This window comes from Tripterygium wilfordii, chromosome 22 (assembly GCF_013401445.1).
Source record: "Tripterygium wilfordii isolate XIE 37 chromosome 22, ASM1340144v1, whole genome shotgun sequence".
In the NCBI taxonomy this organism is placed as follows: domain Eukaryota; kingdom Viridiplantae; phylum Streptophyta; class Magnoliopsida; order Celastrales; family Celastraceae; genus Tripterygium; species Tripterygium wilfordii.
The window spans coordinates 13,529,631-13,546,790 of NC_052253.1; the positions used below are offsets into that span (position 1 = coordinate 13,529,631).

General features: G+C 38.0%; 3 protein-coding genes across 3 annotated transcripts; all 3 read right to left on the minus strand.

Moving 5' to 3' along the window:
- Window positions 1-2,290: 2,290 nt before the first annotated feature.
- On the minus strand, window positions 2,291-8,620 carry LOC119990507 (dipeptidyl aminopeptidase BI). The gene is made up of 11 exons (XM_038836455.1): window positions 8,122-8,620; window positions 7,680-7,843; window positions 6,651-6,873; window positions 6,423-6,567; window positions 6,119-6,325; window positions 5,854-5,988; window positions 4,806-4,934; window positions 4,188-4,600; window positions 3,510-3,726; window positions 3,167-3,360; window positions 2,291-3,021 (listed from the first exon to the last, which is right to left on the minus strand). The coding sequence occupies exons 1-11, from the start codon at window positions 8,517-8,519 to the stop codon at window positions 2,820-2,822; spliced, it is 2,427 nt and encodes an 808-aa protein (XP_038692383.1). The 5' UTR covers window positions 8,520-8,620; the 3' UTR covers window positions 2,291-2,819.
- A 464-nt stretch (window positions 8,621-9,084) lies between these two features.
- LOC119991336 lies at window positions 9,085-12,333 on the minus strand. The gene is made up of 6 exons (XM_038837691.1): window positions 11,844-12,333; window positions 11,662-11,765; window positions 10,817-10,914; window positions 10,027-10,226; window positions 9,823-9,884; window positions 9,085-9,641 (listed from the first exon to the last, which is right to left on the minus strand). Exons 1-6 carry the CDS (start codon window positions 12,241-12,243, stop codon window positions 9,591-9,593), a joined length of 915 nt encoding a protein of 304 aa, XP_038693619.1. The 5' UTR covers window positions 12,244-12,333; the 3' UTR covers window positions 9,085-9,590.
- A 350-nt stretch (window positions 12,334-12,683) lies between these two features.
- Window positions 12,684-16,840, minus strand: LOC119991335 (D-aminoacyl-tRNA deacylase). Its single transcript, XM_038837690.1, has 9 exons — window positions 16,628-16,840; window positions 16,356-16,536; window positions 16,119-16,261; window positions 15,950-16,013; window positions 14,998-15,050; window positions 14,506-14,561; window positions 14,295-14,369; window positions 13,602-13,793; window positions 12,684-13,121 (listed from the first exon to the last, which is right to left on the minus strand). Exons 1-9 carry the CDS (start codon window positions 16,727-16,729, stop codon window positions 13,031-13,033), a joined length of 957 nt encoding a protein of 318 aa, XP_038693618.1. The 5' UTR covers window positions 16,730-16,840; the 3' UTR covers window positions 12,684-13,030.
- Between the last annotated feature and the right edge of the window lie 320 nt (window positions 16,841-17,160).

The window sequence follows — 17,160 nt, forward strand, 5'->3', positions numbered from 1 at the left end:
ATTCTATACAGTTTGATCTCTAAGAAATTTAGCGTCAGACCATCACCCAAATAATTTGTCAAATGGTCTTCGCCTTTCACTTGAAGCAAAAGAAACGCATGAATTTCTAATGAGTCATATGATTGTCCACTTTAGTCCACAACTCCCCAAAAATAAAATCTTGAATTTTGACCGACCATTCACAACCAAAAACGCGTGCCCTAATAGTTACGCGTTTCATCTTTTCCAACTTGGTTAAATTGAAGTCAACCAAAAAATCATATCCAATCATTATATAACATTCATGGTAGCTACTTATTAATGACAACAACATTGTTATTACTACTGCAACTTACTGGAAGCTGCGGCTAGGAATCTCTCCGGCAGTATTCCCAGTCATTTTCTTTCGAGGTTGCAGTTATGGTTGGATACCAAACATAATCCTCCTGACCACTGTTTTGGTCTCTTTTCTTCTTTTGATTAGTTCTGTTTGTGCCTGACAAAAAAAAAAAAAAAACACTTACTGGAAGCTGCCAAATATGTATGTTGTCATTACGTGTCAATCTCCACTAGGATGAATACCACAAACACTATGCCCGAGCTTTGTGTCAGAAATCCACATCCTATACATGTTAACAATATTGTCCGTTTTTTATTATCTGATAACGTAGATACATCGGCTCCGTATAATTTTATTCTTTCTTAGCTCAATAGGCCGAAACCCAACTACTATTGATTAAAGCCCAACACACTATGTTAGAAAAATGTCTTGTTGTATGTTAGGGATAGACTTTGTTTATATATACCACTCGGTTGAATAAGTCCCAACCGATGTGGGACTTTTTATGTTCATAACATGACTATGATCAAACTTATATTGTTATCAAGTGGGAAGCTTCTGTACTTATGGACAACAGGCCTGAAAGCTCGAGTTTTCGTTCACATCGAATATGCAAAGGATAAAATTGTATGACGTCATTCTTGGTTTAAAAAAACTGTTGAAGAAGATTTCCTGGAAAATGGAAATTTTGTACTCATATGCGAGGATCCTTGATTCTTTCATTTTTTCTACAAATGTGAAGCAGTCAAACCAAAATAGGCTTGGTCATCAAGAAATCAGTTGTCTATATAAGACCCAATTCAACCAAAAGTTTTACAGCAAGTATTCTTTGTGTGAGATAAGAGTGTTGAGGGTTGTGATATCTTTGAGAGAGGTGATTGTTGATTCCAAATAGTAATTAAGATGGGCAAGGGTAAGAAAGTGAAGAGCTGGTACAACCCTTCATCAATCTTGAAATCATTAGCTTCCTTCTTATTTGGCTCTGGTGATGGTGGAAGCAGAACAAGTAGGGGAAAGAGTAATAGTAGTGTACTGGCACCCAATCTTGGGCCAGAGGAAGCCATGGTCGCTGCTTCAAAGCATTTCTCTAATAAAGTTGCGATTGGTCATTGACTGCTACAGTACTATGTAGTCCTGTTACCACAGTAGAGGATGATTCTGTATAAATATTTTATTTTTACCATTTATTTGGCTGTAAATATGGGATATTGTCTGCATTCAAAGTTCCTACCACAAATAATAGAGCAGGTAGGCCCCTTCCCTGAGTACTGGATGAGTTATACTCCAGTGTTTTGGGGTACTTTGAACTTTGAAGGAGCCTCTGCCATCCATTGCAGCTAAATTGCATGTAGCATGTCCTATGAAATAATAAAGACTAATTATGAATATCAAGAACATTCTTTCTAAAGGTTACCATCCTCCTTCTCGAGGAAGGTAACGATGCCGAACGACCTGTGCTTTTGGGTGGCCTGATCGAGCGGCGTCCTCACGTCCTTTATGTCTCCGAACGGTATAAAAGTTGCGTGGAGTATGGACTCGTTTACCTCCTCCGCTAATCCACCCACGTACAGTGTGTTCTTCTGCACTCCCATCGCCTGCTGCGCCATTGTCTTCTCGTCTGAGTTGATTGTAACTTGGGTTTTTATGGGGTTTTCTCTTTTATATAATGCATCTTTTAAGTTTGAGATAAATTTTTTTTTTAAAGTATCAGATAATGATGATTCCCCGCATACCCAACCCAACCCAACCCAACCCGCTCCCCACTGTCCATATATAAATGATGCCAAAATTAGTGAGAGTTAAATGTATGACCTCCCGCATTTGCGAGTAGTTATCATACTCAACTTCATCATGCCAACCAAATTTGCTTTGTTTTTCAACCTTCAAAACACCCTAACTTCTGCCTTGTCTATTACAAATTAAGTTTCCTGTTACAGTCATGTTATTACTTGATCAAGGTTTCATCAAGGATTTTAGGCCACAAAAGAATGAACTTCTGCTCAAAAATAACTTTGATCACCGTTTCAATTAGGTTACAACCAAAAATAAGAGCAAAAGAACTTCAACAAAAATCTACAGCACATACGCACGTCTCACCCTAATTGGTACTTGCTCTCTCATTGCAAGAAGAGAAACTTTCATGTCTTGGATAGGCATTAACACTGCTCAGGAAACCTCATACTCGTCCAACCAAGCCTTTAGGGCTCCAAATATCAGTCTTCATATCCCAAGAAAGATTCTTGAACCCGTTTCACCAAAGGATTTGCTGGAAATAAGCTGCATTAACAATTTTGTTATGATGTTCTGATGCTGCTATGGAACATCCTTTTCACAGCATTTCATAAAGTTGTTACTGCCTGGAAGCTCCCATTACTTTCATCAGGAAAGCACTAGCAGCAGCTGGCAGCTGCCCTTAGATGATTAACAGCCACATTCATGAGAATGTCTTTCAGTAATTTTGTTTGCCGATATATAACAGCCTGGCCATGTTCCAATGGTATTAAACTTCATCTGTTAAAGTCCCCATAACTTTCATCAGAAACGCGTAATCATAAGCCGTCACCTCACACTGACTATAGCGTCCACCTTCATCAAAATGTCCTCCAGTCATGTTTGTCTTTAAAATAACTGAGCGAGAACAATCAGGACAAGCGGAATCTCGTATTCTTGCCACCCATTTAGCTGCTTCCCAAATTCCGACCCTGAAATGAATGTGAATACTACCAGCATAAACTTAGCGTATACAAGGTATGCAGTAAGTCAACATAAAAAAATAAGCGTAGATGGTAACCACACACGACATAAGCTTGCATGGAAGAATGATGAAGAGAACTAAAGTAAACTTGCCTTGAATCGTGGAATGATGATGAAACGAGCATTGCAGGACAACAATGGTCGTAAATAATGTTATTGTAAGGAGAATAACTTAGAATAGACTCAAACTGAGACTGTATCTGGGGATTCCCAAATTCTTCGTAGTCAAGTATGGTTAGAGGCAAACTGGGATCCAAAAGTGTGTTGCAAATATCAAGGAATGGAACCTGATAGATGTAACCACCACATATCAGTTCCAACAATTAAAGAACAAGAAAATAAACTAACTGACGAGGAAGTTAGCACCATGCAACCCAATCCAAAATCCATAACATTATAACAAATCAAATAGATTTTTTTTTGCTGCATGGCTAACCTTTAAAATGGCAGCACGAAAAAGCTCTGGGTACATGTTGACAGCTGTCCCAACAAGTAGACAACCAGCACTATATGCCATGGCCCCCAGTTTATCTCTGTGTACATATCCCTCGTTTACTAAATAATTGCCACATGATGCAAAATCATGTATGGAATTTAGTTTGTTCAACCCACAGCCAGACTTATGCCAGGAAGAATCACACCCACCACCACCCCTGGTCAAATAGAAGACAACAATGATTTAAATTATGATTATGATTATGATTATGTGGGGATGCCCAATTTGTTCATGTAAACTTATTTTTGGTCAAGAAGGTAGAAAATTACGATATCTGATGTGATCATATTTAACCGTACAGGCGTACAGTCAAACTAAGATTTAGCAATAAGAATTTGAAGCGCCATCAGAATTCAGAAGCAAAGAATTGAAAGCAAATGGACGAAGATAAACGAAAATACAGGTTCAAGATGTTGGAATTACCGAAATTCAAATGAAAATAAAACAAGTTTTATGAATTTAAAATGACGAACAAGCATGCAAAACCTTCAAGATATGCTGGTTTCCAATTAAAAAAAATGACAAAAAGTAAGGAACTGAAGTGTCAAACACACTGAAATTTTAGATGGACTAGTGCGGCAGAGATCAAGAAAATAGCATAACCCAGACTGAACAAACCTCACATCAGCAAATGCCACCACCCAGCCACGATCAAGTAAGCTTAAACGGTCTCCAGACCAACTTTTATCTAGGACTTCTCCATAAGCTCCATAGCCCAGTAATAGTCCAGGAGACTGGCCCAGCTGCCGGGCTTCTCGAGAGAACACGATAGTCAGAGGAACCTTGGCACCATCATGGGCAAGAACCTCCTTCCTTTGACAACAGTATGCATCAGAGAATTCTTTCCACTTTTTCCACTGAGCGTTTTGAATTTTTCTGTCACGGTTTTGTGGATTAAGATGTTCACAAGAATCTGGTTCAAACGCAGGTAAGCAAGATCCAGTGCTACCAGTAATATTCCTGACTTCCTCTTGGTGCACAACTGAGAATGTCTGCTTTGACATATCATAGTCGACAACAACATCAGGCATCTGCACAATTTAAGAGAGAGTTCAACGTGTTCAAAGGTAATGAGGTTGATAACAATGCCATGAAATTCTACTCTATTGAGATTAAAAAATCACCAGAAAGCAAAATACGTACACCCAAACATGCGCACGCAGGGAAAAAAACTATACATATGAACAAGACATCATATATTTGTAGTCAAAGTCATGGTTTGATCCAGAGCTATACCACTGGAGAAGTCAGCACCACACGAAACAATGAGTTCATAAAGTCATGGTTTGATCCGGGAGTGATGCTGCATGAATTTGAGGGCAGAGGAAAAAACCATGGATTAAGATCCTGAATACCCATCTGATGCTGCAAAACAAAGGCAAAAGAAGATAAATATTTGCACATGTGAAAACTACAAACAAAGGAAAGAACTTATATTATCAGTATTGCATTTTCCTTCAGCGGACAACTAGAGTTCACTTCAGATTTAGGTGAACAGGGAACTCTGAAGTACAAATTAACGGAATAACAGATATTGTAGCAGCAAATTTCAAAGAATACACTACCTCAACCCCACCCACTATGAGAGTCTTATGCATGGGAGTTAACTCCTTTTATCTTGTTTTAATCACAAACAAAAATAACTCAACTGAATAACAAATCCACTATATGCATCTGCAAAAATTATGTTGTATATCTAGACTGAGAGATGGCTTCTAACTGACCAAGATCAAAGCACTGCTTATTTTGCTGAACTCAAAACATCTTATTTTGATGGTTATGTTAATTTATAGTCTTTCCCTACAGGTGGCAATGCATGAGAAGAAAAGCAAATATGATAAATGATAAAAACTAAGTAGACAAATTCATATAATACATTTTCTCACATGCCAACCCTTATTATTAATATGTATTTGTTTACCTGGTGTGTGTGAAACGTAGGACAGTAATCAACAACCAATGTCTTGGGCCGTAAAAGTAACTTGTTGGCGTTAAACTAAGGCTGTGGGATGGTTTGGGGCTTGGACAACAAGAATCTAAGGCTTGCAATACTAGAAACAGATATGGAATTGCAGAAAATAAAAGAAAAGGAAAGATAGATTGTAACTTTGTAAGCATCAACCCTTGGGTTCTTTGACATCACACCTAAGGATGAATGCATCGTACACCCAAAGTCTCAAAGCATTCTCTTGCAGGAAAATTCTCCCAAAGCTGTAAACTATTCACTAACTATTGGACTTGTAAAGATTGTGTTGGCCAGAATGGGAAGAAAAACTCTTAATACCTCGCCTTGAACATCGATAGGCAAATTGATGGAACATGGCATAGATACCCCTTTCTTATTGATGAAAAGCACCAGATGCCTATTAAAAATATCCATATCTTGCAGGCTTTCATCTTCACTTGGAAAAATCATGGTCTGCACAGAAAACAAGAGTATGTGAAAAAGTAATACAAAATATGCATTTAACATGAACAGAGGAAAGAAAGAAAGAAAGAAAAAATAGCAACACAAGGGAAAACTTAATACTATCAAGAACAAACTAAACCTGCCAAGAAGCTGACTGTATATCTTCAACTTGACATCTAGCCAAATAGTAATTTCCACCAGACCACTCCTTATTTCCATTTAAGGGAGCATTTGTTAGAATATAGAACAAACCATGGTGATGCTCCAAAAAATACTGAACACCGGAGACACGCTTTCGTATTCTTCGCAGACCATCTTGTGGGTTGGTTGCATCTATTACATAGACCTGTAAAAAAAAAAAAGTTATGATAAGCTTCGCTAAATAAAACAAGTGAAAATTCATGGAGATGTGAAATTGAAAAAGAAAAGACTAAATTTTCTTCCTCAGATGATGTCCTTGAGTTCGAGTTCACAGTTATAAACTTTCCATCTTTTGTGTTTGTTATGTCCACGCAAAACCTGGAATCATCTTCCACAAACACAGGGACTTGAAATGCAACATCCTGTCCAAGTCTTGTGCAGAGAACCCTGAAAAGAAAAGGAAATAAAAAGATGAGAAATGTCTTAATTTGAAAAAAAATGGCTCCGCCAGAAAAATGACAAGAATTTGCCTGTGAGGTCGTTGGTTCTCGTCAGATATTGTATAGAAAAGAGTATTCCCATCTTGAGCCCATGCCAAACTAACAACCCCATCAACTTGTAGTCCCGGAACAATACATCCATTTCTGAGGTCCTTGATTTGAAGCATAAACTGTTCACTCCCAGAGACATCAAGTGTGTATGCAAGAAAGTTGTGGTCTGGTGAAACTCGACATGTCCCAACATGCACGTAACCTATGACCATGAACATACTATTACTAATCAATGGCATAACAGGCGTTACTTTACTTTTATAACCATAAACATATTAGCACTAATTACTTACCTCATACGAAGTACAAAATGCAAGATTAAAGAATGTGCCCCTAAAAAGATACAATGTAGTAGTAGTCAAAAGTTCAAGTTGCTTTGACTGTAAATATATGCCTAAAAAGTATAGCTAGGGCCTTGAAGTAACATCTTTTATTATTATGTAATCACCCCTTTCTTCCTTTATGAGGATACAAGCATCCTATCTTATAAACTTCTGTTTGTCCTTTTTACCCTTTTAACTACAGTTATTAAATCTTATATTTATCTCTGCTTCTAGGGGAAGAAAATAAAAAAGAAAAAAATGACATGTATTTTGGCATTAGTAAAATTAATTAAAGAAGGCTCCAACCTGAGGTACAAGATAAACTATGAATTATATCAAAAAGAATCTCATCTAGATTAGGAATCCTTTTATCCAAAAGCTTAGCGTTATTTTTTTCCCATTGATATCGTATCAACAAGAAATGTACTCCAACCCCCCAAGGGCGCTTTTGTTTCATTCCCTCCATTTGACAAAACCCCAAGATAACATAAACCAACAGAGATTGTTTCAAAATATAAACGTACTGGAATAGCTAACTACTTTTATTCATAATGAACTTGACATAGCCTTCCCCCATACATCTATGACAAGACAAAGGTAAGCTGGATCATGTATATTCGCCAAATAATTTAAAGTGAAGAGAAAATCCATGTCATATTAAATGTATGTAGCAAAAGAAGCTTGCCATATTGTTCTGCAATTTTGTTCCAGTCAAGCAAAACTTCCTCTCTCTCAAATCCCTCTCTTGCATAATTGATAAGAATCTTCAACAAACCACTTTTACCAGTCTCTAACCTCCTACACAGTACTGGGTATTCCTTACCCTCTGGAATGTACTGGTAGTACAACCTGCTCAAAAATAAACAAACTTCTCATTCATTAAATGGCTACGTTCCTTGAATAATGAAAAAAAATTTCTTCCCCTTACTAACGAAAAAACTGAAAAGAGGGGAAAAAAGAAATGCATTTAAAAATGATCACATTGTGAGATTATTTATGTTTGGATACATAATTCAAGCTGTCAAACTCATCCGCTAAGAAGATGCAATAATACAAACACTTAGCAGGCATTCTAAAATATCAATGGCCACAACCAACAAATGGGTGAGCAAAAAAAAAGGACAAACCAGGGTCCCCAACGCTCGGGCGGAGTGGAAATCTTGGCGGGCATTCGGCTAACCATCTCTGCAAACAGAGTGCGTTGCAGGTCTTGAGTGTCGGCCATAAAAGCTTGAGCGTAGGAGTTTTCTAGGTTGAGGAAGTCCACGAAATCAGCGTCGCTAGTGTCGCGCATCCAATGGTAGGGGTCTTCCAGAGTAGTTCCATGAGCAGAGACGTTGAAGGGGATTTTCTTGGGGACAGGAGGAGCTTGAGAGGGCACTTGATAGATTTTGAATAGTCCTGCTCTGCATTTGGTGGAGAAAAAGAACGAAGAGGAATTGGTGGAAATTTGGCATAAAAACAAGAAAAGTCTGGACCTTTGGATTGAGGTTTTCGAGCTTTGGAGGAGTGAAGGAATAGCCATAGCTGTTACGGCTCCAGTTGAATTACATTAGCGAAGCAAAGGTGAACGTTATGCCGAGGAAGAAAAGAAGGAAAAGAAATGTTAACAGTATTACCCAAGTACCAGATTTTTAGCAACCAAACAGGTTCTTTAACCTGGAGTATGAAAAACTGTAATGTGGGCTTATTATGGGCTTTCTCATGCAATCATCATAAAACGCATCAGATTGATTCTTTTTCGGACTGTGGTGAGTGACCTGAGTTCTAATAACAAAATGTGTTTGGCAAATGATTAAAAATTATTAGCGAGATGAGAGTAAAATTGAATAATTTTCTGTCAATTGCATTGAATGAAAGCAGCTCAGCTTCGAACTCATCGGTGATTCCGTAAAGCATCGCTTGATGCTTGACCAAACACTTTTTGTCCGAACACCCAAATGCTCCGAAGGTCAATCATGGGTCAACCCAGCGGCATAGAAACCGTCGGCAACAAAGGCAAACTGCACATAACAAGAAGTTCCACTTCGCAGTAGTTTCATCAAAGCATGATGGTTGCGAGACAGCAAAATACAAAAACCAGATGCATCTAAGATCCCAATCCTCAGTTCCAAATAACTCAAGCTTATGATAACAAATATACATTTGACATCAACCAAATGCCTGCGTGCAGCGTGCGTATAAATAAGATGGCACAAGTAGCGACGAAAAGCCATTTTTAAGCTGTCCAGAGAAATAAAAATACCAAGAGAGCAGTTGTAACTTATGATGAACATTAACTGGAAAACATTGAGCTAAAATATGTTAAATCTGTACAAAGGCAAATGAGTGTCCTGCCCTCCCCTAATCCTTCAAGAAACAGGCACCAGAACCTGCCAATGTTCAGTACCGTCAAAGCATAGCACGTGTTAATCTATCGCATAATTGCAAAGAAACCGATGCTGCACCTCTTTGCAGCTAGGCACTCAATTTGAAGTAGAACAAACTCTGCTTGCTTCTTTTCAACAACTAGCTTTTCACTGCCATTTTTGTGGTCCATTCTTTACAAAAGCAAGTTCCTTATTTTCACTCCACAATATGCAGAGCATGAATCGTTCTAACCAGCAGCAGATGGCACTTTCTTTGATTGCTTCTCATCTTCAACATCCTGCAAACGGAGCAATAAAATTTCAACAACAAACCAAATGCTGCAAACAGCCATTTAGGCAAAAATGCCAAAGAATGTATGTATGTCGTTTATCTTATAGAGACAAAACTGAAAACAAAGCAAGGATGTGTGGTTCCTATATCGAACAGTGCCATGAGATAAGTAAAAATTTCTAACTCACCGAACTTTCAATCTTGTCAAAATCATCATCAAAGCTTCCATCACCATCCCCATCCCCATCATCTGAAAGACAATCACAAAAGAATAAGCAGGCTAAATTAGTACAAAATACAACTACGACAACAGACACAGCAAATCAAGAAGCTTTAATAGTTGTAGGCATCGGTCATAAGTCATAACAAAATAAGAAGCCCAAGAAAGCTACCTGGACCCCCATCACTATCCTCAAGATCGCCCAGGAGAAAAGTATCCAAATCCTGATCAGCTGATGCGTTTGAAGTTTTACTTTTTGGATTCTTTTCCATTGCTTCTGCCTCTCCAACTGATGGAGCTTTTTTCACTTTATCATCTTGCATTTGCTCTTCAGCTTTTCGCTTAACCTCCTCCATGTACTCCTTCTCGTACCTGAGCACAACAATAGAAGAGTAGTGAAATATGAACCTAAATTACTCACAAGCTATGATAGTCCCCTTACCATTAGTTTGTGAATTTTAATCCCCCCTCCTCTGGGAATCAGAGTATAGTCCAGCGGTGAGCGACCCTACCCAAGACTAGGAGGGGTCCTGGGTTCAAATTCGATTGGGGTGGGTTGGGGTATGGGATTTATTCAGGCTGGGTAGAGGTATGGCCGTATGGGTGTAATTGCCTACATGTGGGCCCTGCCTATAAAAAAATCTCCCCTACCCGTTCTTTATTCAGTAACGATGTCCTTTTACAAGTTCTTTAACATCATCCTTACCTTTTGTTTGTGAATTAAGTAATTAACTCTCCCCAACCCTTTTTTATTTGGTATTGATGCCCTTTTACACTCTTATCAAGTTCCTTGACATATATTGGATCAATATATCCAACATCACGTCTTTATCGAATCTTGTTTTAAATGAGGCATATCTGCATCTGGCTTACACTTGAGCAATGAGAAACCTCAAAAAAGGGTTAAAAATACAGAGAAAATTATTTGATCATATGACTACTGAAGAGCGTTAAATACTTACTGAGCCACATGAGTACTAACAAGGGTAAAATATATCCTCCAGAATTTCCTTTCTTTCATAGTACGGGGGCATAATTCATATCTTAGCCTTGAAATTCCCTGCAGCAGCATAATTATAGCAAACATAAATGATTTGCTCTTTTAAATAGCAGAAAAAACAATGAGTGAAAACAAAATCATAATCTGGATAGCCACATCGGAGCATATTTCACATTTTGACAACCCAAATCTAAAGCTAAAAATATTGAACTTTTGCATTTATCTTTTCCAGTACAAGACGTACATTAACAAAGAAATATAATATGGATCAAAGAAACAAAATAATGCTAACAAGGCTATAGATACATCCATCATTCCTTTGGTTTTGATGCTTCTGCACTAGCATCAGCCTCGGTTAAAATGTTTTTAAAGTGTTTATCTTACTTTAACATACATTGTGATAATTCATATTGCCATTTTCCATAGAGCATTCCTTTTCTTTCCAATTGCACCCTTCACAGAATTTATGGAAAAAATTTGAGTTGGGTCTGTTTAATTTATTATTGTGAACTAATGATAGGAGCCTGGCATTAGGAGAAATCTCTAGGAATACCAGTTAAGAAACCATGCATAACTGTTAAATATTCATCAAATCAGATTCAGTGGACAGTAAAATATTCATCAAAGGGACCACGGAACAATGAGCCACATAAAAAAATGAAACAATACAAGAACCTAATAAAAGCCAGGTTTTACAAAATTCAAGGCAGATGATAAATCTAAGATACCTGAAAACTTTATCCACAGTGAAGCAGTCAGATTAGCAGTGAATTGGACAAAAAACTAAAGTTCAGATAAAGATCAAACCTTGACAGAAGTGAGAACCAGAGTAGCATGTCTCTCTTGCCATTCTGTAAGATCCTTACGCACATTGGATACCGTGGTCGGCACATCAGATGTCTCCGATTCATCTATACGTTTACAATCAAACAAGAGTCATCAAAATCCACCGACAGAAGAAACAAAAGACGTCGGTTACATTCTCTCACCTTGAATAGGAAAGTGCTGGAATGTACTAGACGTGAATCCTTTAACAAAATCTCTCAAATCATCAGTGAGACCGAACTTCAGAAGCTCAGCGTCCGAGATCTCGGGTGCGGAGGAGGAGGACGACGACGACGACGAAGCGGCGGTTGCAATGGAGAGAGAGGATAGCTGCGGAGGAATGATATCAGAGAAAGACTTGATTTGCTGGATCTGATCGGCTTGCTTGAGCGCGGCGATCTTGATCTGGTCAGCTTTCTTGGACGCCTCGAGAGCGAGTTCCTTGGATTTCTTCGCGGTCTCGGCAACTAGATCTGCTATCTTGTTGGATGAGGAGGTTAGGGTTTGTGATTGCTTCGCGGCTTCTTCTGCAAATGCCTTCGCTTGCTTCCAAAAGTTGTCCATTGCCGGGATTTGCCTACACTCGCTCTCTCTCTGCTTCCGTACTCGAGCGGTGATACTTGTATAGTAAATAACGTTTGCTTTGGTTGCACTTCATTTGGCGGAGAGTCTAATTAACTTTTTTTTTGTAAATGTGGGGCCCATTGGGCCTCAAATCATAATAATTGCCAATGGCCCACTTTCGTGTATGCGTGCTCAAGAATTAGTTTTAAGCCATCGTTTGGTTCAGCATGGGCCTGCTCGAGGCCTCAAATATTTTTTCTTTAATAGACCTTACTTCGTCCCAAATCCAATTTAGGTCCACGGTCTGAATACGTGTCACTACTGACTACATCTAGAATGCCCAGGATCTGTGGTAAATAAAGTATCCTAATCGGTAAATCTCTAATAGGACCAATCTGTATAGACTTGGGCGGTCCCGAGTTTGACTCTACTAGGAGCAATAACCTGGGCTTTGCCCCAATGAAACTTATATGTTCAAATGTCCAAAAGGACAAGCTCATATGACATCTCTATCGAATAAAAAAGAGTTTCAAGTGACAAGATATCTTTGGCATCATTTTCCACCATTTCAAGGGAATCCACAGCTCTCATACAACAATGTGGGTATACTAAAATCTAAAGAGGTCAAGAGATAATGTATTGAGTGACATTTGCTTCATTCACTACACGGATCCTGGATCTAGCTGAAAGGCAGAATGGAATACTCGAAGAAGCCGCATAGCTTCGCTCCTTTCTTATTATTAGTAAAGATAGGTTCCAAACCAGGGATCCACATGGTGCTGTCCTGTCAGTAGAAGAAGTCATTAGGCTTGCCAATTTTGATATTCTGCTCACCCAAAAATGTAGTAATAGCATTTTTCTGCCAGCCCTTGAAACTCCTGCAATCATTGATGTAGATCAGTTTAATCAAGTGGTAGTTCAAAATAAAATTCAAACTACTGTGCAGCACAAAGTATAGGTCGATGGATTCACGATAGGATCAAAAAACTCATGAGCGAATTATAGAGTTCAATTGCTCATTAGCCATTTACTTTGAAAGAATCATGCAATGGTATTGCTCGACGTCCATGTACAGGGGGGAATCACACAATCTCTGGATTACGAGAAGTTATGGAGTCTCCTCAAGACTCATTTCCACATCAATGATGCATCATTGGAAGGATTCAAGTATTCAACAATTAACCACCTTTGAGAAAATTATCCTACTTAGTACGTTTTCACTTTTACCTGTACTACCATTAACAATCCTTTATGATGATTATAAGTTTAAAACTAAGAAAACACAGCATTGCTTAACAAGAACAGGGAGCCTCGAGACATGTTCAAGTGAGTCAGTTCAACATTCTCAGTAAACTTACTTATGGTCAAGATGTGCGAAAATGTCTCCACCAGGGAAAGCAGATACAGTAGCGTCAAAAGCAGCTTTAATCGATTGTCTCCATGTTCCACCAATAACTTTGTCATTTGTGTCTTCTGGTTTTGAAAGACTTGGATCTTCCATAGGCAATGAATATCCGGACAGTAGGTGACCCACCCAAACACCGTCTTTCCTGAATACATGCAGCGACAGGTTTATACTTTCTACTTTACAATCAGAAGTTTTAGCGGAAAAATTGAAAAAAAAAAAAAAGGCACAAATAGCAATAGTGACAAGGAACTCAAGGCTAAGACAGCCCAAAATAGATGATAAGGAAGCAATTCTGGTTATTTCTTTTCAATCAACACAGACCCCAGCCAAATGGCAGGCACAAACTTAAGCCCCAAAAGGCAGGCATATCAGATGTAACTTGTAAGTACCCAATGTAAGGAATTGCAATATCAATATTCCACTCAGATACCGAAGCACAATGCATGCAGTAGTGCCCATAATTAAAGTATATCTCCAAATGTCTTGCATCAAAGAGAATTTATTGAAACTGTTCAAATAACTCACTTCAATAATCATAGAAGATAAGATTTACATAACAGATAATCCTGGTTCACAATAAAAATATATAAAAATAATGAGAAAATAAAGTACCAAAAGGAACTCCAAAATGGCAGTAACTTACAGAACAACATCCACATGTCGAGGTGCATAATGTCCACCACCTATCCCAAGAAGTACCCTGTTCTTGTCATTCCCCCTAGACGTTAACAAATTTATATGGTTAGGAAAGCACTGCCAAAAGAAGAGAATATTTTCTTTAAAATCACATAGAAAGTTCTGTGAAAGATTCTTGGTAAGTCAATTGATTATCCTCACAGTAACATTGCTATTACCTGCTCCAGTTTCCAACAGCAGCTCCGCCTCCAAGCCCAAGTCCTTCCCAAACTAACTTCAAGGACAAAAAAGCACAATCAATTATGGGGAAGATTGCAGATACATTTAGCCGTAATCTGAGAAATAAAGAAATACTAGAAAACATAAAGACATCAACCATAGGTATGAAATCATTTGTTGCACAATTCTGAATGTTTTATAAATGCATTTAGCTTTACCTGATTACCTCTGATAAATATATTGGTTTTAGCTTTACCTCTGATAAATTTATTGGTTTTAGCTTTACCTCTGATAAATAATAAATATATTGAAAAACCACAACAAAATTTAAATAGCCAGAAATATCATTGTATTGGTTCTTATTATTACAGCTTTTCGCCATTACTCTTCAAGTTTTCTCATATGACGTTTTTCGCATAATCCATGAAGTGGAAACTTCTGGTAGTGGAACGAAAAAATAGTAACATTAGGCCATCAATTAGCTACTCAACTAGAGCAATAACTTGTGCAGCATCCTGCCTCTTCCAATAATCCTCTGTGCTACCTATATCAAGTATCAACCAGAAAGTACCATTAATCACCAAAGGCAAAATAGTAAAAAAAGCCAATCATGCCTTTCATTATTCATATAAGGACTACATAATTATAAATAAGCCACCTGTCCAGTAATAAGTAGCATTCAGCGTGGTTATCAATTACACTTAAGCTTCTGAATTAAGCAATGCTCTAGAAATCCTGGGTCATGAAATTATCAATTGTGAAAAACCTAACATTAATCTTCATCTGTCCAGTAGGAGAAATAAGAAATGGATAGAAAAACACTACTGATGGTGGATCATCATCGAAGAATTTTAAAAATGCATATTTTAAGCTTGAAATTAGGAATTAGAATTCTATTTTAATCATTGAGATTCTCCTTAACTAGTGGGGTGTTTTTGGTATGGTTTCCCCAGTAATTAGTTTAGGATTTTCCCGAATCGAATATATGAAGTATAAACCTAATGCCAAGACTAGTGTTAAAATCATGACCAACTCTCACAGTCTCACCAAAGTCCTCTCTCTTCCATCTCTGAAATTCTTCCCTTCTCACCCAAATTTCTTACTCTATCAGAATTTTCTACATCTTAATGCAATATCTCTACTCACTATAGTAATATGAAACACACACACTACTCAAACTTGTAAGAATAGAACTATCAAGTATCAATGTTAAATTACATAACTAAGTAGGAAAAACTAGAACCATTTTTTAATATTTCCCTAAAACTTCTAAGAGGAATGCTACTTGTGCAATATCCTAACATAGATAGATGAAATGATAAAATTTTCACAATAGCATCAAGTTACCTTCCAATCGAATGTGAAAACCATATTACCAGATAGAATCTACTTAAGTTGGTGAAAAATTGATCAGAAGTAGTATCGGTAAAACTATAAACTTACCAATCTCCAGAAACATAGTGGGTTTATTTGTCACTGGTCCGTGATGGGTAGCCTCTAAGGTTATCTACAATCAGTAAAGAAAAATGAATTTTTGTACCCATCATGACTGTGGAACCAATATAAGAGAACAAAAAAGACTGATTTTTTATCCCATTAAAGCAAAAAATACCTCAAATTCAGGTATTAGATTATGAGACTGAGCAATTTTCTTCAATAGTCTGAGCCAGGACCCCATCCTTGGATCAGGGGGGGCAGCCCATCCTGGCTTGCCACCTGCCGGGGGCACCTCGTCTTGTCGCAAATGAGGCACTCCTAAACGAACCAACCAACATTGAAATCAAAACGAATTAACGAATAATTGAAACTATACACACAGTTATTCAAATTGGGAACTAGAAAAATTCACCGATGGGATGTATGGTGAGGGCGGGGCGGTTTGAAACGGCAGTGTGTTTGCTGAGGAAGATGATTTCGTCTACCACCTCGCCTGTCGCCTCCTCCCATCGCAAGTCCAGGTGATCTTCCTTCACGATCCCGTGGTCATGTTGCAACAATCTCACTTGTTCGTTAACGAAACTCCTTATCTCCTGAAGTTTTAGAACAAATACAGAAAGATTAAAAGATAATAAATTTGGTTGATAAAAGAAGTGATATTCATTGGAGGAGGGTTGGGCTAACCTGGAAGGAGGGACCTGGGTTCCATCCCGGCATGGCTAGGAGCGCGTTGGCCGGGTTAATGGAGGCGGGATCGGTAGTCGTAGCCACCACCAGTGTCACCATTGCTCTCTCACTGTTAATAGTTTGTGTTTTGGCTCTTCTTCTCCGTGAAGAAGGTAACCTGCGTATCAAACTTGGTTACGTCCTTCGAGAGGGAGAAAAAGAATATGTTGTCAAAAATCATTTTTGGGTCATACCTCTATTACTCTCAAACCAAACAGTCTTCTAATAAATCACGTATGTAAAACATAAATTTTTATACATTATTCATTCACACTTAACATGGGGACCAATAATATCTCATGCCTCCATATTATCCACAACAAAATTATATCAAAACACCATCTCCCAATACAGCTACATGAGCAAAACACGTCTCTAAACATAATCACATCAGCAAAATAAAAAATCTCATACGGTTTTGTTGGTCCAACAAAACTTGCACTATCGTAAGTGCTGTTATATGGATTTGATTCCAAACCTACGTAATTGAT